Here is a 25,347-nt window from a genome sequence, read left to right as displayed (position 1 = left end):
CCATACAGAACAATAATTATACCCATATTCCTATCAGAAGTAGATGAAGTATGTTCCTGGGCATGTGTGTTTGTGATATTTCACCCATAATCCCCATACAGATCAATAGATATACCCATATTCCTATCAGAAGTAGATGAAATATGTTCCTGGGCATGTGTATTTGTGATATTTCACCCATAATCCCCATACAGATCAATAGATATACCCATATTCCTATCAGAAGTAGATGAAGTATGTTCCTGAGCATGTGTATTTGTGATATTTCACCCATAATCCCCATACAGAACAATAGATATACCCATATTCCTATCAGAAGTAGATGAAGTATGATCCTGGGCATGTGTATTTGTGATATTTCACCCATAATCCCCATACAGAACAATAGATATACCCATATTCCTATCAGAAGTAGATGAAATATGTTCCTGGGCATGTGTATTTGTGATATTTCACCCATAATCCCCATACAGAACAATATTTATACCCATATTCCTATCAGAAGTAGATGAAGTATGTTCCTGGGCATGTGTATTTGTGATATTTCACCCATAATCCCCATACAGAACAATAATTATACCCATATTCCTATCAGAAGTAGATGAAGTATGTTCCTGGGCATGTGTGTTTGTGATATTTCACCCATAATCCCCATACAGAACAATAGATATACCCATATTCCTATCAGAAGTAGATGAAGTATGTTCCTGAGCATGTGTATTTGTGATATTTCACCCATAATCCCCATACAGAACAATAGTTATACCCATATTCCTATGAGATGTTGATGAGATATATCACCAGGCGTGTGTAACCCGATATTCTACACATAATCCCATATAGTTACACTCTTTTTTCCCTGGTTCTATTATTAAACTTTAATCCAGCCCTGTGGATGTTCTGATTCATGTAAGTATTTCCATTGAATTCCCTTCTTCCTATATTACAAGAAGTCATTTCCTGGGCTGCATTTGTAAAATGTGCTGCCATCTAGTGGTGGAGTCTAGTATTGCAGCCCATCATCCCAATATGCAGTTTAGTCCGTCCCTTTTTTTTCAAAACTCGCCGGATTGCGCCTGATGGCAAAAACCTGACGTGTGAAAGTAGCAGCGGACTCAGGACAGCCAGGAAGGAGCCGGCTTGGTTTGAGGTCATCTCTGTTTCAAGACAAACGTCCATTTCCAAGGAAACTTGTGTTCTTACATCTTCCCTGTGCTATTCCTCTGTTACTCCTCCTGGACACATATGAATAATGAAGGGGATTATTCCTGTCAGGCTGTGCAGGAGGCCATTTTGTGCAATGCAGTTAGCCATTGGTTTCATACATTTCCAGGAGTAATAGCAGAGGAACAACAGTTTGGTGCTATGATGGGTTAATCACAGCTGGAATCTCCCATAGCAGCATTCCCATTAATGACTTCCCGCCAGGTCTGATGCAGCAATACAGGGAGCTCTGGTGCTGCCCTGGGACACTGCACACACTGAGCCCTCAGCCGCAGCACAGACACGAGAACTGCAAAGCATCTTGGGAACAGTACTTCTCTCACTGTTAGCGCCGGATTCCCTGTCACGTGGTGAGATCACATGACCCGGGTCATGTGACGCCACGAAGTGGGAGAAGTACAAATACTGGGAAGAGCAAGGAGGAAGTGATCGCTGACCGGGGAGAGGACCGGGAGGAGGAAGGTAATGGCCGCCGTGCGGTGGGGGCAGCATTACGGGGGAGTTAGGGGCTCGGGGTCTGCCATTGTTCTCTGTGCCAGGGGAGCGGCCTGTGTGACTGCAGTGCTGGCGGCGCTCCCTGTCCGGCACCTGGCGCTGACCACCGGTGGGGAGGAAGGTGGCGCCATTGTGTGCCCTGTCATGTGGGGTGTGGGCTCCTGCCTGCAGAGCAATGGTGCCCTATGGCGGGGGGCCTGGCAGTCCTGTGTTCCACAGCCAGTGTCTGCCTGTAAGGACTCGTGTCTGTCTCCTACAATGGCCTGTGTCAGCCATTTTTCTCCGGCAGGGGGATCTGCCTCCTATCCAGTGTTCTTCCATGCGGCAGAGCTCCCTAACTGGTGACCCGTCCCCTTCCCGTCTGCTGAGATGCTGAGCTCCTGGGGTTGTCCTTCCTCTGTTACCCCTGCACCATCATGGCCATCCAGTGATCTGTATGAAGTACTCTCCCGCCTAGATATTCCAGGATCAGGCGGCTTATAACACCAAGATGTCCGTGTTAGAGTAGATCTGACCCCAATTCTGGCAAGAACAAACGTCCAGTATTTGTGTAATAATAATAATAATAATAAATAATTTTTATTTATATAGCGCCAACAAATTCCGCAGCACTTTACAATTAAGCGGGGACATGTACAGACAATAAATTCAGTACAAGTTAAGACAATTTAAACAGTGACATTAGGGGTGAGGTCCCTGCTCGCAAGCTTACAATCTACAAGGAAATGGGGGGACACAATAGGTGAAAAGTGCTTGTTATTTCAGGTCTGGCAATTATAATAAATAGGGATTTTCATATAAAGCTGCATGATCGGGTCATCAGCCCGTGTGTTTGTGTACAGATTTGTCCAGCAGTAGATGCGCCCCACGCCCCTCAGATCGGCACTACTTCTGTACAGTGGCTCTGGTATTGGAGCACATCCCTATAAGTGATGGCCAGTCTGTGGGGGCACAGTACATGAATTCCTGGCCTGTGACTGCCCTCTTCTGTCCCCTCCTAGATGCATCTGTCCATACTTTGCTCTGTGCTCCTGGGAGCTCTGCTGGTAGATGGTGCACCTTCTTCAGATGAGATCACCTACCTCCCGGGGCTTAAGAAGCAGCCGTCCTTCCGCCAATTTTCGGGCTATTTAAATGTGCCAGGAGGAAAGCATCTCCACTACTGGTGAGTATATTGTCAGTTCTATTTATTTATTTCTTACTCTTGTATAGCACCATTAATCTGTAGCTTCTTTGCAATCATTAAAGAGCACTTGTTACTAGTTGTGACAAGCTAAACCAATATAACAGCTACATTGGGGCCTAGACCGCCATTGCTTCATTAATATACCTACCACCATATGCAAATACTGAGTCAACTGGGTGGTTCTTCATCAGGTCACTCCTCCTGTCTTGGCTGGCTGATACAGGAGGTGACCGATGTCGGAGTCCTCACAAATATGGGAGGACGCTGTCGCACTTGTCTGCTGGAGAGTCTCCTTCTCCGAAGATTCTTTATTAATGCTGATGTATAGAGATCCCCCTGTGTCACTTTTTTGGGATTGTCAAAGCTGATGGCTGGTTCCTTTAACACCTTGCTATGGCCAGGTTTTGAATAAAGTATTAGGAGATCTGCCAAATTCTGGGGTGGAATGGCAACCTGCAAACTTATTTGATCACTTCTTCCTCCATCCTCTTACTATTTCTTCAGGTTTGTTGAGGCACAGAAGAATCCCAGCTCTAGCCCGCTGGTCCTGTGGCTGAACGGTGGTCCTGGCTGTAGCTCGCTGGATGGATTGTTGACCGAACATGGTCCCTTCCTCGTATGTCATCACCTTAGGATGTATTCTATTTTCCCATTTCATTACTTTACCTGTGTCTAACACTTGGTTTTTTTTTTTCCTTCCATGCTCAGATCCAGCCCGATGGGACAACACTGGAATATAACTCCTACTCTTGGAACTTGGTAATTATGGGATGTCTGTGTTTTGTTTTGTTTTTGTTTGTGTTTTTTTTTTTTTTAATATATCCATGTTTTGCTTTTAAACATGCTATTTCTATTTTTCTCTAGATTGCAAATGTCTTGTATCTTGAGGCTCCAGCTGGTGTGGGCTTCTCCTATGCTGATAACAAGGACTACAAAACCAATGATACAGAGGTAGTAAAAACCTCTGCAAAAGTGGAATAGCCACAGAAATGACGGTTTCCACCATGTTTGCTTTTATATTCAACTGTAGTATCTTTCAGGCCTTGTTCACACAACGGTTAAGGAACAGCGTTATTGTGTGCATTGTCTGATCTGAATCATCCTTGTGTAATTTGCAGAAATGTGTCAATCAACTTAAATGGCCTTTAAATTAATGCTGCCCTTCGTGATTACTGCTAATCAGTCCTCAGGATGTCTTGTCTATAACAAAAAAAATCCATTCTATATTTTGACACAAAAAAAGCAGCTTCACCCTGGGTGTTCAGGGCCTTTCAGAGGTTTTGTAACCACTTCAGCAACCTCAGGTGTTATATTGAGAAGAACAAATGGTCGCATTTTTCTTTCTAGTGCCAACTGCTGTTCACTAGGGCACTTTAATCATCTAATGTGCTTGACCACAGCAGCCAGTCGCTGGTCAAGTGACATGTTGGGTGACTATGCTACCTAATAGGCAAAGTATGTACACACGTCCTCAAGTGATGTAATGAGGCCAGACGATATATTGCAATGTGTAAAGATAAAATACAAGTCTTTAATTGGTTTATTAAAAAAAAAAAAAACAGGATGAAATGTATCAAGCTTATGGAACATGGAGACCCATGAGCATGGGAGTAAATCATAAAAAGTAATTACCGTATAAGCTGAGACCCCAAACTTTGCCACAAAAATCTGGGAAATGCAGCAGCTACCAGTAAATTATAAAAATGGATACCAATAAAAGTAAAATTGAGACATCAGTAGGTTAAGTGTGTTTGAATATCCATATTGAATCAGGAGCCCCACATAATGCTGCACAAATCCTGATTATGGCCCCATAAGATGCTCCATAGAGATACTTGCCCCATATGCTGTTGCTGCGATTAAAAAAAAAAAAAAACAACATGCTCACCTCTCGTCGCTCAGGCTCCTGTCACTTGCCATATTCACCTGTTGGGCAGTGGAACAAGGACATGTGAATATTGCGCAATGCTGCTCTCCCTCCCCAGTATGCTCACCCTCCCCATTATACTCGCCTGCTCCCGCGCGTGGTCTTCTCCAACACTGGAAGAAGCTGTCAGCGCCCGAACGGTTACCGATCATGCTCATTACAGTAATGAATATGCGGCTCCACCCCTATGGGAGTGAAGTCGCGTCCATATTCATTACTGTAATGAGCGGTACCATGTAACCACTCAATGCTGGAAGAAGCATCGGAGATGCAGGGACCACGCCAGGAGCAGGTGATTATCAAATATAAATAGTAAAGCCGCACCCTATAATGACAATGTCTCTATGGACAGCAGAGTGCACGTCCTCACCAGGGGATCCATCCCAGTAGGTAAATCCAGAAGCGCATGAAGAAAAGGACAGCACCACAGCAATTGTGAAAAGACAGCTCCAAAGTTTATTCTGCCATCTGCAACGTTTCGGTCCGTGGACCTTTTTCAAGCATCCTTGAAAAAGGTCCACGGACCGAAACGTTGCAGATGGCAGAATAAACTTTGGAGCTGTCTTTTCACAATTGCTGTGGTGCTGTCCTTTTCTTCATGTGCTTCAGGAGCAGGTGATTGTCTCAGCCGTTGCTCCCCAAAAGACAAGGAGCATAATGGAAATTCTGCAGATGATTAGTTTGGTGAGAACTCCAGACAGATCTGCAGCACCTGAGAAGAGTGCTGCTGGGATCTGTAGCTTTGGCAGTGTAAGAATAAACCTTCCCACCCACCGCCATTCAGTTATTCAGTGAATCTATAAGCACAAAGGGGCCAATAGAGATGGCAAAAGACACAAAGGTACATGAAAAACTTGGTGCTCAATATGCTGCAGTCCTTTTTATTCCTAGAGTTGGGGCTCCTTATCTTGCAAGGATCCAGATTGCAGAATCGCTTAGTAATGTATAAGAAACCATTACCAGGTATTTTGCATCATGTATGAATTTCTCTTCACTTGCTTGTCCTGATAAGTTCCTTTGCTTCACAGGTTGCCTCTAATAACTATCTAGCCTTGAAGGAATTTTACAGACTCTTCCCAGAATATAGTAAAAATAGCCTTTACATCACAGGAGAGAGCTACGGAGGTGTCTACGTCCCATCACTGGCTTTGGAGGTTTCCCAAGACTCCAGTATAAATCTCAAGGTAAGGGGTAGACTATGAAGTGTTCCTTATACTGATCTGCCATGATGTGTTATGGATCTGTACAGACTAGCTGAATATATCAGTACAATGGGTGCTGGATCCTGGAAACATGTAAGGCATATGCTCACCATGCATATAGTGAAGCAGCCTGGGGAACATGCAGAATACTGACAATCCTGCATATGACTTGTAACCTGCTGCCTTCATCAAATGCATACAACTAAGGTGGATTTATGGTACATGATTATAACTTTTTTTTTTTTTTCCCATCTGTAGGGAATTGCTGTGGGCAATGGGCTGAGTAGCTACGAGAGCAATGACAATTCCCTGGTCTTCTTTGCCTATTACCATGGAATCCTGGGTAGCGTGTAAGTGTCGCTATTGAGCCTCTTTAATTAAAAAATATATTCCCACGTCCTAGATATCACTGAATGAAATATTCCAGTTGTAAATCTTTATCCATTACATAGTGGAATGTAAATAATATTTATTACGCCAACATATTCCGCAGCGCTTTACAAATTATAGAGGGGACTTGTACAGACAATAGACATTACAGCATAACAGAAATCACTGTTCAAAATGGATACCAAGAGGAATGAGGGCCCTGCTCGCAACTTACAAACTATAAGGAAAAGGGGAGACACAAGAGGTGGATGGACAATGTAAGAACAATAACTTAAAAATTATTAACGTAAATCACAACTAATATCCCATGGAGGTCTAGATTTTGAATGATACTCAAAATCAAAGTGGAAAATCAAATTACAGGCTGATCCAACTTCAGTGGAAATCCCTCAAAACAAGGAAATTATGCTCAGTAGTGTCTGTGTTGCCTCCACGTGCCTGTATGACCTCCCTATAACGCCTGGGTATGCTCCTGATGAGGCGGCGGATGGTCTCCTGAGGGATCTCCTCCCAGACCTGAACTAAAGCATCTGCCAACTCCTGGACAGTCTGTAGTGCAACGTTGGTGGATGGTGCGAGACATGATGTCCCAGATGTGTTCAATCAGATTCATGTCCGGGGAACAGTCGGGCCAATCCATAGCTACAGTGCCTTAATCTTGCAGGAACTGCTGACACACTCCAGCCACATGAGGTCTGGCATTGTCCTGCATTAGGAGGAACCCAGGGCCAACCGCACCAGCATATGGTCTCACAAGGGGTCTGAGAATCTAATCTCTGTACCTAATGGCAATCAGGCTACCTCTGGCGAGCACGTGGAGGGCTGTGCGGACCTCCAAAGAAATGCCACCCAACACCATTACTGACCCACTGCGAAACCTGTCATGCTGAAGGATGTTGCACGCAGCAGATCGCTCTCCACGACGTCTCCAGACTCTGTCACGTCTGTCACATGTGCTCAGTGTGAACCTGGTTTCATCTGTGAAGAGCACAGGGTGCCATTGGCGAGTTTGCCAATCCTGGTGTTCTGTGGCAAATGCCAAGCGTCCTGCACGGTGTTGGGCTGTGAGCACAACCCCCATCGGTGGACGTCGGGCACTCAGACCATCCTCATGGAGTCGGTTTCTACCAGTTTGTGCAGACACATGAACATTTGTGGCCTTCTGGAGGTCGTTTTGCAGGGCTCTGGCAGTGCTCCTTCTACACCCCCCCCCCACCACCCCCTTGCACAAAGGCTGAGGTAGCGGTCCTACTGCTGGGTTGTTGCCCTCTTATGGCCAACCCCACCACCTCTCCTGGTGTACTGGCCTGTCTCCTGGCAGTGCCTCTGGACACTACGCTGACACAGCACACCTTGCCACAGCTCGCATTGATGTGCCATCCTGGATGAGCTTCACTACCTGAGCCACTTGTGTGGGTTGTAGAGTCCGTCTCATGCTACCATGAGTGTGAAAGCACAACCAACAATCAAAAGTGACCGAAACATCAGCCAGAAGGCATTGGTACTGAGATGTGGTCTGTGGTCCCCACCTGCAGAACCACTCCTTTGAGTGCGTCTTGATTGCCAATAATTTCCATCTGTTGATTCTGTTTTTGTTCGAGCAGTGTATAAATACAGAGAAAATTATATAATATACTGGTAACATCTGCTGAAGTTATTACTCCATAACTTTGCTTTTTTTTTTTTTTTTTTGAGTAGTCAAACTTGCATGTTTTTGCTGCAGAAGAGTCAGTGTTCGGCTGCCCTAATCTAGAGTTGCTCCCTTTGCTGAGCTGCAATATGGTGCACAACTGTCGGGGGTTGTGCTGTTGCTAAAAGAAAGCAGCCACCCTTTTCTAATCCTGGGAGCGTTTACCTCTCTGCAGTGGCTAGATCTGTGGTGCAATGCATTATTTCTGGGGAGGATGTTTGACCTGTCTATTTCAAGGGTCTTCTGACCCATGTATTTACTGGCTCACCCCGCACCAACCATTGTCTGAGAACAGTAATCTGGCACATGAGAGGAGCTGTAATATCAGCCTTCAGTTACATCTTGTTCTGTTTCTTGCAGCCTTTGGAAGGAACTGCAGAAATTGTGCTGTAAAGAGGGAACTTGTCAGTTCTACAACAACCCTGACACTGAATGCTCCCTGCGGGTAAGTGCAATCATGGTGGCTGTCAAGAGGAAGTGACTTTCTTTTAGTTTGACTAATTCTTCCACAATGTGGTTTTGCTGTATTTGACCATTACTGCGTATAATTGTGTGCAGGTACAAGAAGCCATGCATGATGTGTACAGTACCGGTCTAAACATCTATAATTTGTATGAGAACTGTGCTGGAGGAGCACCAGGGGAGATCCGGTAAGTAGTGTCCCTGATGGGTATACACTTAGTGACTACTTTCTTATTTGCTGATATGAAGTGTAGACATTTCAAAAGATCATACTTGTAGCTGACAATTTTGAGCAACTAGCTCGCCCAACCAACTAGTAAGCATGCATGCATGCTCAGATCAGCGGAGCTTGCTTGTTTACTGCCGGGAGAAGTTGTGGTGTCGGAGGCTCCAGCATGCAGTGTAGAGCTCCCAGGCAGAACGGATTATGCTAACTGAACCTCCCCCCCACTACCACTAGTGGTGATGAGCGAATGATGGACCGCCTCAACACTTGTGGGATTGCCTGTCTGACAGCTGCAGGCACCCTAACATAAAATGTGAGCACTCTCCGATAACATCTTATCTGGTCATATTTGCTCATCACTGTCCTCCTTCCCTAGTGACAGAACAGTTGGGCTGCCCTTATACACTGCACAATCTAGAGATGTGTATAGCTCTACTTTACGCCCCTTCCCCTCCTGAGAAATGACTGTTTTGTGACTTGAAGCTAGCTACTACTGGTTTATCTGGATAAAAAGGCACATAGGGCTTGGCGTCTTACTGCCCTAGACTCTAAGCCCTTGTATTCCAGATGGGGGAAGTTTATAAATGACACTAGATGGTGGCCCAGTTCTAATGCATCTGGTATTCTAGGATATGCATAACCACGTAGTATATTGCCCAGCTAAATAGTATATTGCCCAGCTACGTATGTCACAGGTTAAAAAAAAAAACAAAAAACATCCCCCTCCCCCCTTCGGATCCGAGGGCCCCTTGTAGTTGTAACATACTCTCCTTCGGATCTGAGGGCCCCTTGTAATTGTAACATACTCCCCTTTTGGATCTGGCGCAGGCGATGAGCGCGTGGCTGCTGCCATCTTCCGTTCCCAGGATGCATTGCGAAATTACCCAGATTACTTGGCGGTCTCGCGAGGCCACTAATTCTTCTGGGTAATTTCACAATGCATTGCTGGGAACAGAAGATGGCAGCTGGCTCTGCGGACAATGGAGGGTAAGTATAGCGGGGTTTTTTTTTTTTTTTTTTTTATACTATTGATGCCGCAGAGGCAGCATCAATAGTAAAAAGTTGAGGACACACAGGGTTAATAGCGGCGGTAACTGAGTGCGTTACCCGCGGCATAACGCGGTCCGTTACCGCCGGCATTAACTGTTAGCGGTGGCTGGAGGGGAGTATGCAGGCGCCGGGCAGTGACTGCGGGGAGGAAGGAGCGGCCATTTTCTTCCAGACTGTGCCTGTCGCTGATTTGGTTGTTGGCTTTTTTTTTTTTTTTTTTTTTTTCCCGCAACCAATCAGCGACTTGGATTTCCATGACACAGAGGCCGCGACCAATGAATATCCGTGACAGACAGGACAAAGACGGAAGTGACCCCTTAGACAATTATACAGTAGATATTACACCTGACTTTAGCAGATGATTTCCTAATCTTTCCTTCTGTTTCTTAGGGATAAAGGTGATCACATAGCTGTTCATTTCCCTGGATTCATTTCACCAAAATTGCATGTGCACTTTGAGAAAGTAAGTGCATTGTATATTTACTGTGAAACACATTGTTACTTATTCCTCTTCGTGTTTCTGAGTCGCTTAGGTTTCCTATAGTCGGCGGTAGTGGATCTGCCCATGCCAGAACTAATTAATCTTCCAACTCAGAATTCTGCTTATCAGCAGGAGGCTGGGGCACAATTGCCATGGGGCTACCTTTGGGCTATTGCATTCTCATTGGCATAATGTAAGGGGAAAATCCTGGGGTCTGTATCACTTACTGGGCTGCTTGCTGCAGTTTTGCTAAAATCACCGTTTTGTGCTGTAGATCTACAATTTCTCTCAATGCTGAGCTCTCTATAACCCCGCCCACACCACTGATTGGCTGCTTTCTGTGGTGGGGCACGGTTGTTTATTTATTTATATAGCACCATTGATTCCATGGTGCTGTACATGAGAAGGGGGTTACATACAAATTACAGATATCACTTACAGTAAATAAACTAACAATGACAGACTGATACAGAGGGGCGAGGACCCTACCCTTGCGGGCTTACATTCTACAGGATGGCGGGGAAGGAGACAGTAGGTGGAGGGTTGCAGTAGCTCCGATGGTGTTGAGGTGGCCGTGTGGTCATTACAGGCTGTAAGCTTCCTTGAAGAGGTGGGTTTTCAGGTTTCTTTTGAAGGATCCAATTGTGGTGGATAACCGATGTGTTGGGGCACTGAATTCCAGAGGATGGGTGATATTGAGAAGTCTTGGAGGCGATTGGATGAGGAGCGAATAAGCGTGGAGGAGAGAAGGAGGTCTTGGGAGGACCGGAGATTACATGAGGGAAGATATTGAGAGATTAGTGTGGAAATATATGGAGGAGAAAGGTTATGGATGGCTTTGTAGGTCAGTGTTAGTAATTTAAACTGGATACGCTGGGAAATTGGGAGCCAGTGAAGGGATTTGCAAAGAGGGGGGGGGGGGGGGGGGGGAAGGAGTGTAGCGAGGAGAGAGATTAATTAGTCGGGCAGCAAAGTTAAGGATGGACTGGAGGGGTGCAGGAGTGTTAGAAGGTAGGCCACAGAGGAGGATGTTGCAGTAGTCTAGTTGGGAGATGATTAGGGCATGCACAAGCATTTTGGTAGAGTGAGGGTTGAGGAAAGGACAGATTCTGGAAATATTTTTGAGCTGGAGGTGGCGAGAGCTTGATGTGCGGTTTGAAGGACAGGGCAAAGTCAAGGGTTACTCCGAGGCAGCGGATTTTGGGTACAGGGAAAGTGATTTCATTTATTTTGATAGATGGATCAGGTAGGGAAGATATGCGAGATGGAGGAAAGATAATTAGTTCAGATTTGTCCACATTGAGCTTGAGGAAGCGAGAGGAGAAGGAGGATATGGCTGATGGGGTTATACAGATTATGAATAGAAAGGACTACATGGCAGCAGGTTAATAGTCCTCTAGTGATCTAGATATCAAATCTACAGTATGCAGCCTAGTAAGTGACACATCACTGGAATTTGTGCATCTGCCCCATAAACTATGCTGCCTAGATGACCCAGTAAAAAAGACAGTCTTAGTGGAAGCTTTAACCTGACAGAATTTGGGAGTGGGTCCAACATCTGGAAGTTCACAATCTGTGTAGGTTCCATTCCTAGTTTTGGCTTGCATATCCTGAGATCTGATGTGAAAGTTGTTGTTCAGCTGCTGTATTTACTAGACATGTAGGGTACCGATATCAGGATGTAAGTTCTCACTGAGCTTCTCTGATGTAGAAGCTGGTTCTTCTGTCTGGCATGGATAAGCCTGTTAAATTGGACCCACCATGTGTGAACACTACGGCTTCCAGCAACTTCCTGAATAACCCCTTTGTGAGGAATGCCCTACATGTTTCTCCTGAGGTCAATAAATGGGAGGTCTGCAGGTAAGAACTCCACAAACATTCTTGATCACTTAGGTCAGGGGTGGGGAACTTTTTTTATTTTTATTTTTTTTTATTCCTCTCTCCACCAAGGGCCATTTGGATATTTCTACCATCCTTCGGGGCCATACAAACTCCACCCACAAAGTACATCCTGACTGGCACTGGTTTCAGGACGTAATCTTTCATTGCATGCCCTTCAGTGTTCAGTAGTGAACACTGCATGTGTTTGCAAACAGAGCAAGAAGAAATTAATGAGCTTGTGACAATCAAAATACAGCTTTCTGCTCGGGAGGTGGGCCTGATAAAAGGTTATCGAGGGCCGTAAATGGCCCTGGGGCCTGAGGTTCCCCAACCCTGACTTGGGTGAACAATAAAACCTTATAACATTGTAAGAGTATGTGCACATGGTAAGCATTCACAGCAGATCTTTCTGCGCCAAAACCACACCTTTAGCGTTACATACCCCCATATGCAGAAAAAAATAAAAATACATTCTAATTAATACTTACTGACCAAGACCATTCAGATGTCAGCTGTTTTTGTTGAAGGGGGACAAAACCTGGCTTTGGCTAGAGGGGTTAAGGAGGCAGTTATCTATCTGGGGTCTATAGCCTTCTATGACTTAGTGTGCCATGTTAATGTTTCTGTTGCTTCTGCAGTTTTGATGTATACCGAACCTATGGTCGTGTGTATGAGACAATGGCTGACCATTACTTGAAGCTACTGAGTACCATGGTAAGTGCGGCATTGGAGCATACCAGTGTCAGGAGGCTGCATAAAGCTGATCATGGACCTGGGTTATGTAGGACTCTGATCCGAAGTTTGAATGTAATAGTTTTATTATTGGTATGTTCCTCTGACATCTTGCTCTTCTTAGAAATATCGTATTCTGGTGTATAATGGTGATGTGGACATGGCCTGCAACTTCCTGGGTGATGAGTGGTTTGTGGACTCTCTGCAGCAGAAGGTAAGTGCTTGTCACTGATGTAGACTATCCTGACATCATTGCATTGCCTTCAGATATGTTGCCTGTCCTCAGTATGTAATGTTTTTTTGGTTCAGTGCTTTTATTTCGACCTCCATACTTGCAGTCTGTAGATCTTGATGCTGATCCCTCACTTTCTATTGTCTACCATAATGTAACACTGTATTCTCATCTGCTGGGCATTTCGCATGTTGTCAGACTACAGACCGCCATAAACAGCATGCAGTATTCTGGTTTGTGGTGCAGAAACTCCTGGGTGACACAGCTCTTCTGCTGGCTTTTTAGCTGCAGGTACAGCGCCGGCCATGGCTTTATACAGATGGAGGCCAGCAGCAGATCGGAGGATTTGTGAAGGAATTTTCCAACTTGACCTTCCTGACAATCAAGGTATGATTAACCTCTGGCGAACTGAACGCCTCTTAAGCCAATGTAGCTACAAATTCTCTAACGACACTTAAGGGGTATTTCTAGACTTGTCTGAAGAATATAAAACGAGTAGCTGTATGTGAGAATCGTGTAACCCATTTAAATGGGTAGTCTCTCACCTTAACACTGCAGCTTTGTTCATTACAGCCTTAAGATTTGCAGATGGTGACTGGCACAATTTATTGAAGCCTTATGACCTTTTATCTATCCATTACCGTAACGATGTAGATCTTGTCATACTCTGTAACTTTAAAATCTGTCTTTCTCTTCCTCCAGGGAGCCGGTCATATGGTGCCAACGGACAAACCCAGCTCTGCCTTTATTGTCTTCAGCCGCTTTATTAACAACGAGCCTTTCTAAAGCCTGACCATTGCTGCTAAGACTGTAAAATTTTAAAAAAAAATGCTATATATTTTTTTGGGGGGTGTTGCAGCCTCCTAGATCCAGGAGCACTTATTTGAAGTCTGTGATTAACACTGCTGCAAGATTCAGTAACTCGACCAAACTCTTGTATCCTTGGCATGAATCACTTGCATGTCTCTTATGAACGGGTCATTGTCTCAGGGTGGTTGTTGGCACTGAAATACTATTATTCACTATTTTTCTTCAAACTAATTTAGCTTCAAAGTAGATGATTGTCAACGGGTTTATCAGATTTGTGGCCTAACAGTCAGTGACTTAACATTTCCCTTGTAAGATAGCATGGATGTCTTGGTTGTATGTCACAATGTTATTGCTTTTGCACTTACTATTTTTTTTTTTTTTTTTTTTCCAATACTTTTTTTTTTTATTTTAATTTTTTTACAAATCAGGATGTAGCAAGCGTTAATTAAATTCTGTTTTCTGAATCTTGTCTGGTTTTGAAAATTTCTTCTGAAAAAAAAAAAAAAAAGTAAGCAATTTGGGTTTTGGATTTTTATTTTGTTTCTTGTATTTATCAGAAGGGGGAAAAAAAAATTCCCCATTACATGTTTATGCAAAGTGGAATTTTATTTTTTCTAATGTAGAAAAGTAACAATTTCTTTTTAAAATACAGTCTTGACATATCTTAAATTTTACCGGGGGAAAAGAATTCACACTCATGATGACTACCTCTGGCATGGAGTATTTTCATGGTGCCTAGTCTGCAGGGGCTGGCCATGAGTATTCCACAGGTCACTAAAAGACCACCCTGGAGAATGTTTGGGTGTCCACGTCATTCTGGACAAGCTTGTGAATGGTAATGGAACGCTCAGATTCATGGTAGGTCCAAGCTTGTGTGACTGAATTGATCATCTTCAAGCTTTTTAATGAGGCAAGCACGCCACAATATTGAAGTGGTCTATGAATGACAAACCTTTAACGATCTGCATGGATTGCCCATCCTGCACAAGTTCATGAACTACATTCAAGCTACAAAAGTGGATTCAACCAATTTCAATCCCTGGCCGTATGAATGCACCATCAGACCTTGCCATGACAAAACTGATATTATCAACCCACATGTAAAGAGAAGAGGGGCTATAGGGGTTGTCCATCACTGCTTCCTTCCACATAGTAAGTGGCAGGTCATGGTTAACTTTTTGGATCATTAAAGGGTTTCTCTGAGAAATGTGCATAAATAAAATGCCCATTTAACCCCTTCACATCCTTGGGTTTGTCTTTCGCTCCCCTTCCCAGAGCCACAACTTACTTTTTTTTTTTTTTCTTTTCTCCCATCAATATGGTCATGTGAGGACTTGTCTCTTGGAGGACTAGTTGTACTTTTGAACACCATTGATTTTACAGTAGTGTACTAGAAAATGTGGGTTAAAAAAAAATTCCACGTGTGGTGAAATTTCACTTACAAAAAAAAAAAAAAATTACTCCCTTAGGAGGCAGCACCCCTAGCAGATCTGCAGTGACAAGTATGGGGGTAGGGGTATCTCCTACAGACCTCTGGTTGTCATGTCAGCCCCGCAATCGTGATTGGTGTGGTTTGTAATTCGCTTCTGGCACGCTCATGAGAAATGTCAGAGGTTGACAGTGACATTTAACATATTAACAGCCACGGCTGGATTGTGATTCCACCTGTGGCTGTTAGGGGCACATGACGACTGATGAGATCAGCTGTCAGTTGCTAGAAAAGACGTGGGGTCTGCAGTAAAGGGGAATACACAACCTATGATGTACCTAAATGCTATAAAAAGGTTAACATGAAACATTTTTGAAAGAAAAAAAAAAAAATCACTCGCCCGTTCTAGACTTCAGTACTGGTTGCATGAAGCTCGAGAGGTCACAGCAGAGCAGCCTCCTGTTGGTATTGTGAACCTAAATTTGTCTGTTCAGTCCATGTTCAGTTAAGAGAAATTCACATTCACGAAGCCTAACAGGACGCTGCTCTGACATAGCTCCAGATTTCAAGACTGGCTGTGAGTGATGGCAGCTGCCATCTCGGAACCCTGACCGTGCAGGAGATAAAAAATAATTGTTTTGCTAATTGACGGTGTTTGGAAAGCTATTTTAAACGGTTTATTTTAGCACATTTTTCAGAGAACTAACCCCCTCCACCAACCTTTTAAGGTAAATCTAGTAACCAATTTGGATTACTAATCCACAAAGACCTTTTGTACTTTACACTGCTCCAAATCAAAAGGGATGCTGGGAAAGACCCTTGTGGATTAGCATTCCCAAACTGGTTAATGGACCCCTCACACACTAATGACCCAATTATTAGCTAGGGATATCCCTGCAATGATTTGGAAAGTGACTTATATTTTGTAAATTATTTTTTTTTTTTTATGTGGATCCATGAAGTTCTTCAGTAGGTTTGTTGTCCCTTGCATTTTTAGTTTGTAATCAATTTGGATTCCATGGAAACTGGATTATTTATTGTGAGCCATAAGCATAATATTGCTTGAGTTAAGTATCATATTTTCCAGCATATAAGATGACTTAACCCCTGAAAATCATCTCAAAAGTTGGGGGTCGTCTTATACGCCGAGAGCAATCCTGGATGGTTCCCAGGGTCTGAAGGTGAGGAGACTCTCCTTCAGGCCCTAGGATCCATATTCATGTAAAAAATAAAGAATAAAAATAAAAAATATGGATATACTCACCCTCGGATGGTCCCTGGCTCTCAGCGGTGCAAGCAGCAGCCTCCGTTCCTAAGAATGCATTGAGCATAGGACCTGCGATGACGTCACGTGACTGTGACATCATCGCAGGTCCTACGCTCAATGCCTTCTTAGGAACAGAGGCTGCCGCTTGCACCGCTGAGAGCCGCAGGCCGTCGCGAGGGTGAGTATATCCATATTTTTTATTCTGTTTTTACATGAATATGGATCCTAGGGCCTGAAGGAGAGTCTCCTCTCCTCCAGACCCTGGGAACCACACACGTCGTATAAGACGACCCCTGTCTTATACGGCAGGTATATCCCAAATTCCATATTTTATATGGAAAAGTTGGGGGTCGTCTTATACGCCCAGTTGTCTTATACAGCAGAAAATGGTAAATTGGAAAAGTTCCTAGCTTAACGCATTCAAGAAAAACAGTCCTGACACTTCCTATAAATGTGGAAGGAAAGAGATGTATGCAGAAAGAAACTAAGGATAAATATAAATCCTGCTCTCATAATTCCCTTTTCTTGTGGCTGTTCCAGCCAAAGTGCCCATCTACAGACCCCCCCAGATATACGGTCTCCTCCCCTAATGGAAGAAACCGGTCTTCCTACACCGCTTCACCAGATTCTCTGGATTGATCTGTCTGTCACACCATCGGATGGTGGACACACGTCACAACAAGCAAAGAAACTATACTGGTACCACACTCCTGCACTGGGCAGAGTTGGCATCCAACAGTTGGTCATAGTAGATCTAATTTATCTAGTCCACATTTTTATTTGCCGTAACGTTGAGGAATAGCAATTCTAATCCTGCTGATACTTGATCTCTGGCTTGAACTAGTCTGGTACTCATCTTGGGACTCCAATAGCGTCAATGTACATGTAAGGGTAGGAATACTGGTGTCTCTGGTTTTCTGTTGCATATTCGTGGATCTTTCTGGATTTGAAGTAACAATAACGCATGTACCCTTCCGTCCCATTGGCAGTCCTAGATAAGTCACCATTTCCGGACATCCACCACAAGTCAGCCCTAGCTATTGTCTGATTCAGGAGGGCATGGCCTCGTACCAAATTATTTGTGGTGGGACTGCAATACGAGGAACTTAAGTGCGTTAGGTCAATGGTACCTGTTAAACTCTGGAAACATAATTTTCGGGATGCATGCTTACTCCATTGGCCTTTTTGTTTTAAGGGATTAATAGGAAGGACCAGGAACAAGTCTTTGGAAGTATTAGGTTGCAGAGTCTCAGTCTGATTTAGAATAGGTTGGTCCTTGATATCTTTAAGATGAGTGTCTTAATCGGTCAGTGTCCCCTGGGATAATGATATCCATCACATATAGTCCTGTATCCGTAACAGAGGGGGTTCTCTGGTGAAGCTTAAGGGAAGGTGGTTGTCAAGTTCAAGGAAGACAGAACCGTACTGTACGATGTAAGGAGGCTTCTACCCTTTCTATATCTTTTCTCAGCGTTTTGTAAGTGTGATAACGTAAGAAGACAGCCTATCATGTTGCATATGGAGCTACTGTGGAAAATACAACCCTAGCCTAGGGAAGGACCCAACTAACCCCTCATATGGGCTGAGGCCTGTCTTTTTGCTATTAGTATACCTGATTGAGAAGAGTGCAAGTGGCAAGAATTCTGTCATGGTCTGCCAGTCTCAAACCTGGCTTTCTGGATTTTCAGTTTCAGGGTCCCATTAAATCTACTTTGTGGATGGTACACAGCATGAAGACCGTTCCACTCCCGGCGTGGACATTATTTCCTGCATAACTTCTCCGGTAAAGTGGGTGCCTTTGTTACTCTCTATGGTCTCGGGCACCCAGTATCTGCAAACAACTTCTGAGTTTAGTCACTTCGCTGTAGCATTGGCTGTGGCTTTACACATGGAGTATTCTACTGTCCATCCTGAGGAGAGGTCGACACACACAAGTACATTCTTAGGCACTTAAATGTAGCCTTCCTAAAGGAAAAGTGCTGGAATGGGTGCAGGGGCCTCATTGTGTGTCTCATGGGCGTCTTGGTGGCACATCCCATGATGTTAAGTGCACAGGTCAGACAGGCTTGGATGTGTTTGACTGCAATGACACAACCCAGGAGTATACCAATGGTGGGCAAAGTTGCTCTCACTTTCCTTTGTTTTTTCTAAGTCTGTTACACAAAGGCACTCCTGAGCCCCCTTATCTGGATCATGGACTCCATCTTGGAAGGAAAGAAACTAAAATGAATTTAAGAAGATAAATATCTTGAACTATGGTGGCCCGATTCTAACGCATCGGGTATTCTAGAATATGCATGTCCACGTAGTATATTGCCCAGTCACGTAGTATATTGCCCAGCCACGTAGTATATTGCCCAGCCACGTAGTATATTGTACAGCCCACGTAGTATATTGCCCAGCCACGTAGTATATTGTCCAGCCACGCAGTATATTGCCCAGGCACATAGTATATTGCACAGCGACGGAGTATACAGCACAGAGCCTCGTAGTATAGAGATATAAAAAAAAAATAACCATATACTCACCTTCCGAAGGCCCGTTGAAGTCCTGCTATACTCACCATGCGCCGCCTTTCCCGCTCCTCGGGACGCTCCCAGGACCGCTCCATTGCAAGTGTCAGCTTCCGGTCCCAGGGCTGGTATGGGCAGGACCTGTGATGACGTCACGGCAGGTCCTTGTCGCACACCAGCCATGGGACCGGAAGCTGCCGCTTGTAATGGAGCGGGAGCGTCGCGAGGAGCGGGAAAGGCGGCAGATGGTGAGTATAGCAGGTTTTTTGTTTTTATTATTTTTAACATGACATATTTTTACTATTGATGCTGCATAGGCAGCATCAATAGTAAATAGTTGAGGACACACAGGGTTAATAGCAGCAGTAACGGAGTGCGTTACACTGCGGGCCGTTACCGCTGCCGTTAACCCTGTGTGAGTGGAGGGGATTATGGAGCGGGCGCCGGGCAGTGAGTGTAGGGGAGAGACTAATCGGACTGTGCCCGTCGCTGATTGGTCCCGGCAGCCATGACAGGCAGCTGCCGAGACCAATCAGCGAATGAATAACTGTGACAGAAGGACAGACAGACGGAAGTGACCCTTAGACAATTATATAGTAGATGGTATAAGTTGAATGGATCAGTCAGATATGACATCATTTGAAGTGACATCTTTTAAGTGTATTGTCAGAAATAGTCCAGAAATCGGCCAGACTGTAAGACTAATCACTATTCTAATTTTACTTGCTTTTCTTCCCTTGCTACTTAACCATACTCACATTTGCCCTGACTGTTTTCGCTCCACTAATCCTCACTCTCCTTCACTAACCCCTCACCCCTGCACTCTCAAACCAAATAACTATCTCTCCCACCCCCCACCTCACTTCACCCGCAGACCTGCTCCACAACCTCAAACATCACCTACTAACATAAAAGCAGACTGTTCTCCTTCACCCACCTGCTTTCCCTTTTTCTTCTCATTCTCGCTGCTTGCGACATATCCCCCAATCCTGCTCCCCCCCCCCCCCCCCCCCGCCTCATACATTCCACTAATCCTCACCCTTATCCTTCTCACACTAAGAGAAAATACCGCAATCCCTCACACTTAACATCTGTGCAACTGATCCTCACCCCCCTGCTTCCTCTCTCTGGGGCACTTTGGAATGCCCGCTCTGTCTGCAACAAGCTCCACGTGATCCACAATCTCTTTACTTCCCACAACCTTTCCTTCCTGGCCCTCACAGACCTGGCTGACGCCCCCTGACGCGGCCTCCCCTGCTGCACTGAGTTACGGTGGCCTCCACTTTACCCACACTCCTCGCTCTGGCAACAGACATGGCGGGGGAGTGGGTTTCCTTTTTTCCAAAAACTGTTAATTCAACCCTATCCAACCCCCACCCTCCCTTATCCTCCCTTCTTTTGAGGTTCACTCTGTCCGTATCTACTCTTCCTCTAATCTCAGCCACTGCTTTCATTGACCAATTTTCCACCTGGCTTCTTCACTTTCTCTCTACTGACATCCCCACCATCACAATGGGTGACTTTAATATCCCTACTGACACCCGCCAGCCAGCAGCCTCCAAGCTCCTGTCCCTTACCTCATCCTTTGGACTTAGTGGTCCTCCACAGCCACACACACACGGACATACGCTAGACCTCTTCACCCGCCTCTGTTCCTTATCTAATCTCACAACCTTTGCCTTCCCCATATCTGACCACCATCTACTCACCTCATCCTTGTCCTTATCACCCGCCCCCCATGTCCAGCCACTTCCACATCCTTGCAGAAACCTTGCACACCTAGACATTCACAGACTCTCTCCTACCCCTGTCCTCCATATCTTCATGACCCGAACAGCGCCACCGCTTTCTATAACTCCACCCTCGCAGCCATAGACTCAGTCGCCCCTCTCATGCATGGCAAAGTGCAACAAATCAATAGGCAACCCTGGCATAACAACCTCACCAAAAAACTCTGACAAGCATCCAGGGTCGCGGAGCGGCGTTGGGGAAAAAACACGCCTGCCAGACAACTTCACTGCTTTTAAACAAGCTACACTTGCCTTCAAACTAGCCCTCACTTCTGCTAAACAGACATATTTCACTAACCTTGTATCTTCACTATCCTACAACCCAAAACAACTGTTCAGCACATTTAACTCTCCTCTGCCTGCCACCTCCAACTCCCCTCATCTCTTCTGAGGACTTTGCCACCTACTTCAAAATACAAGATCGACCAAAGAAGGCAAACCTTTACTGTTCCACCTCCCCAACCACTCCATATACCATACCTCTGCCCTTCTCTAATAACCTCCCTCTCCAACATCACTGAAGGAGAACTTACTCGCCTCCTTTCCAAATCTCACCTCACCACCTGTGCACTTGACCCCATCCCTTCCCACCTACTCCCCAACCTCATTAACGTTCATTCCAGCCCTAACCCATCTCTTCAACCTATCGCTATCTTCAGGTACCTTCCCCTCTGCCTTCAAACATGCCACCATCACACCCATCCTCAAAAAAAGCTAACCTTGACCCAACTGCTATGCCCTGCTATTGCCCCATATCACTGCTCCCGTTTGCTTCCAAACTCCTTGAGCAGCATGTATATGGTCAATTTCCCTCCCACCTATCATCTAAATCTTCTTGACAACCTCGAATCTGGCTTCCGCCCCACCACTCCACTGAAACTGCTCTGACCAAAATTACTAACGACTTACAGCCAAACCTATCAGACGGTTCTCCATCCTCCTCCTCAACCTGTCCTCTGCTTTCGACACAGTTGACCAATGCCTACTGCTGCAGATTCTTTCTTCCCTCGGCATCAAAGGCCTTGCCCTGTCATTGATTGCCTCATACCTTTCCGACCGCACATTTAGCGTTTCCCACTCCCACACTACCTCCTCATCCGGCCATTTCTCTGTTGGAGTCCCTCAAGGCTCTGTCCTAGAGCCCCTACTTTTTTCCATCTATACCCTTGGCCTAGGACAACTCATAAAGTCCCATGGTTTCCAGTACCACCTATATGCAGACGACACTCAGATCTACCTCTCTGGCTCAGATGTCGCCTCTCTGCTGTCCAGAATCCCGGAGTGTCTGTCAGCCATATCCTCCTTCTTCAACTCTCGCTTCCTAAAACTCAATATAGACAAAACCGAACTCATCATCTTTCCCCCATCTCGCATATCCCCCTACCTGATATATTATTATTATTATTATTATACATTTTTATAGCGCCATTTATTCCATGGCGCTTTACATGTGAATACGGGGCAAATATAGACAAATACATTAAACATGAGCAGATAACAAGGCACACGAGTACATAAGGAGGGAGGACCCTGCCCGCGAGGGCTCACAGTCTGCAGGGGGTGGGTGAGGATACACTAGGAGAGGGAAGAGCTGGCTGTACGGCTGTTCAGTAGGTTGAGGATCACTGCAGGCTGTAGGCTTGTCGGAAGAGATGAGTCTTCAGGTTCTTTTTGAAGGTTTCTATGGTAGGCGCAAGTCTGATGTGTTGGGGTAGAGAGTTCCAGAGTATGGGGGAAGCACGGGAGAAGTCTTGGATGCGGTTATGGGAAGAAGAGATGAGAGGGGAGTAGAGAAGGAGGTCTTGGGAGGATCGGAGGTCGCGTGTAGGTAGGTACCGGGAGACCATGTCACAGATGTATGGAGGAGACAGGTTGTGGATGGCTTTGTATGTCAGTGTGAGGGTTTTGAACTGGAGTCTCTGGGCGATAGGAAGCCAGTGAAGGGCTTGACACAGGGGAGAGGCTGGGGAATAGCGGGGGGACAGGTGGATTAGTCGGGCAGCAGAGTGTAGGATGGATTGGAGTGGTGCCAGAGTGCTAGAGGGGAGTCCAGAGAGTAGGAGGTTGCAGTAGTCGAGGCGGGAGATGATAAGGGCATGCACTAGCGTTTTTGCAGTGTTGCGGTCAAGGAAAGCACGGATCCGGGAAATATTTTTGAGTTTGAGACGACAGGAGGAGGCAAGGGCTTGGATATGTGGCTTGAAAGAGAGGGCAGAGTCGAGGATCACCCCGAGGCACCGGGCGTGTGGGACTGGGGATAGTGAGCAGCCATTGACATTGATGGATAGGTCTGGTGGAGGGGTAGAGTGAGATGGGGGAAAGATGATGAATTCTGTTTTGTCCATGTTCAGTTGTAGAAAGCGAGCAGAAAAGAAGGCTGAAATGGCAGACAGACAGTGCGGGATTTTGGTAAGCAAGGAGGAGAGGTCAGGTCCGGAGAGGTAGATCTGCGTGTCGTCAGCGTAGAGATGGTACTGCATACCGTGGGATTCTATGAGCTGTCCCAGGCCGAAAGTGTAGATGGAGAAGAGTAGGGGTCCTAGAACAGAGCCTTGAGGAACACCGACTGACAAGGGGCGAAGTGAGGAGGTGGTGTGGGGGAGGGAGACACTGAATGTTCGGTCTGTCAGATATGACGAGATCCAGGAAAGGGCCAAGTCTGTGATGCCAAGGGATGAGAGGATTTGTAGCAAAAGGGAGTGATCTACAGTGTCAAAGGCAGAAGACAAGTCCAGGAGAAGGAGGACAGAGTAGTGTCGCTTGCTCCTGGCAGTTAGTAGGTCATTGGTGACTTTAGTTAGGGCAGTTTCAGTTGAGTGATGGGAACGGAAGCCTGATTGTAACCGATCAAAGAGGGAGCAGGAGGAGAAGTGGGAGGACAGTTCAAGATGGACGTGTTGCTCCAGCAATTTGGAGGCATAAGGGAGAAGAGATATTGGGCGATAGCTAGACACAGAGGATGGGTCGAGGGAGGGCTTTTTGAGGATGGGTGTGATCTTGGCATGCTTGAAGGATGAGGGAAAGACACCTGTTGTGAGTGAGAGGTTGAAGAGGTGCTTTAGGGTTGGGATGAAGACCGTGGAAAGGTTAGGGATGAGGTGGGATGGGAGCGGGTCAAGCGTGCAGGTGGTGAGGTGTGATCTTGACAGGAGGGTGGAGAGCTGATCTTCTGTCATGGTGGAGAAGCTGGTTTTGGAGGAGCAGGGTTGAGCAGCTAAGAGGGGCAGTGGGCGCTGTGGGCCAAAGCTTTCTCTGATCGTATCGATCTTCTGTTTAAAGAAAGAGGCGAAGTCATCAGCAGAAATGAGGGGGGAGGGAGGAGGTGCGGGGGGACGGAGTAGAGAATTGAAAGTGTTGAAAAGCTGTTTAGGGTTGTGGGACAGGGAGGATATGAGGGATGAGAAGTAAGTTTGTTTTGCGGCAGTGAGCGCAGACTTGAAGCTGGCGAGGGACTGCTTGTATGCAGTGAAGTGGTCGGCAGAGTGGGATCGCTTCCATCTCCGCTCAGCAATCCTGGAAGCCCGTCTCAATTCTTTGGTCAGGCTGGTCAGCCAGGGCTGCCTGTTAATTGTACGAGTTTTACTATGCATGAGTGGGGCGGCCGAATCGAGTGTTGTTATTGTGGTGTTATAAAAAGTGGCAGCAGCATCTGTGTCATGAAGGGAAGCTATGTCTGTGAGAGGGAGAAGGGACTCAGAGAGTGATTGTAAGTTGAGATGTTTGAGATTTCTGCGAGGGTGAGTGAGTTTGTGGAGTGGGGGTTGCACACTAGGAGAGGAGAGGGACGAGAATGTCAGTAGGTTGTGGTCAGACAGGGGGAGGGGTGTGTTAGTGAGGTTAGTAAGGGAGCAGAGGCGGGTGAAGATGAGGTCCAGCGTGTGGCCATCTTTGTGAGTGGCCTCAGAGGACCATTGAGTGAGGCCAAAGGAGGCAGTCAGTGATAAAAGTTTAGAGGTAGCTGAGGTGAAAGTGTCAATGGGGACATTGAAATCACCCATGATGATAGTGGGGATGTCAACAGAGAGGAAATGAAGTAGCCAGGTGGTGAAGTGGTCGAGAAAGGTGGAGATGGCTAGTTCTGGGGGGCGGTAGATGACAGCCAGCTGGAGGTTCTATCTATCTATTATGGTAAACGGCATCACGCTCTCGCACCTGAAATCCGCTGCCTCGGGGTAACTCTCGACTCTGCCCTGTCCTTCAAACCGCATGTCCAAACTCTTGCCACCTCCTGTCGCCTCCAACTTAAAAATATTGCCAGAATCCGTCCCTTCCTCAGCCCACAATCCACTAAAACTCTTGTGCATGCCCTCATCATCTCCTGCCTCGATTACTGCAACACCCTTTGTGGCCTCCCTTCTAA

At 45.8% G+C, this 25,347-nt stretch overlaps 1 protein-coding gene across 1 annotated transcript; it reads left to right on the top strand.

Annotated features, from left to right (window-relative positions):
• Positions 1–1,092: 1,092 nt before the first annotated feature.
• Positions 1,093–14,452, top strand: LOC138665055 (lysosomal protective protein-like). Its single transcript, XM_069752206.1, has 15 exons — positions 1,093–1,686; positions 2,721–2,884; positions 3,410–3,521; positions 3,614–3,664; positions 3,770–3,856; positions 5,861–6,016; positions 6,293–6,384; positions 8,475–8,559; positions 8,673–8,764; positions 10,243–10,315; positions 12,045–12,193; positions 12,853–12,928; positions 13,071–13,160; positions 13,464–13,565; positions 13,881–14,452. The coding sequence occupies exons 2-15, from the start codon at positions 2,721–2,723 to the stop codon at positions 13,962–13,964; spliced, it is 1,413 nt and encodes a 470-aa protein (XP_069608307.1). The 5' UTR covers positions 1,093–1,686; the 3' UTR covers positions 13,965–14,452.
• The last annotated feature ends 10,895 nt before the right edge of the window (positions 14,453–25,347 follow it).

Source organism: Ranitomeya imitator, chromosome 2 (genome assembly GCF_032444005.1).
Source record: "Ranitomeya imitator isolate aRanImi1 chromosome 2, aRanImi1.pri, whole genome shotgun sequence".
Lineage (NCBI taxonomy): Eukaryota > Metazoa > Chordata > Amphibia > Anura > Dendrobatidae > Ranitomeya > Ranitomeya imitator.
This window is presented reverse-complemented; position numbering and strand designations above follow the sequence as displayed.

Coding starts and splice junctions, on each gene's coding strand:
- LOC138665055 (XM_069752206.1), top strand. CDS start 2,721: ATGCATCTGTCCATACTTTGCTCTGTGCTCCTGGGAGCTCTGCTGGTA. Junction 6,385..8,474: donor CATGGAATCCTGGGTAGCGT/GTAAGTGTCGCT, acceptor TGTTTCTTGCAG/CCTTTGGAAGGAACTGCAGA. Junction 13,161..13,463: donor TGGACTCTCTGCAGCAGAAG/GTAAGTGCTTGT, acceptor CTGGCTTTTTAG/CTGCAGGTACAGCGCCGGCC.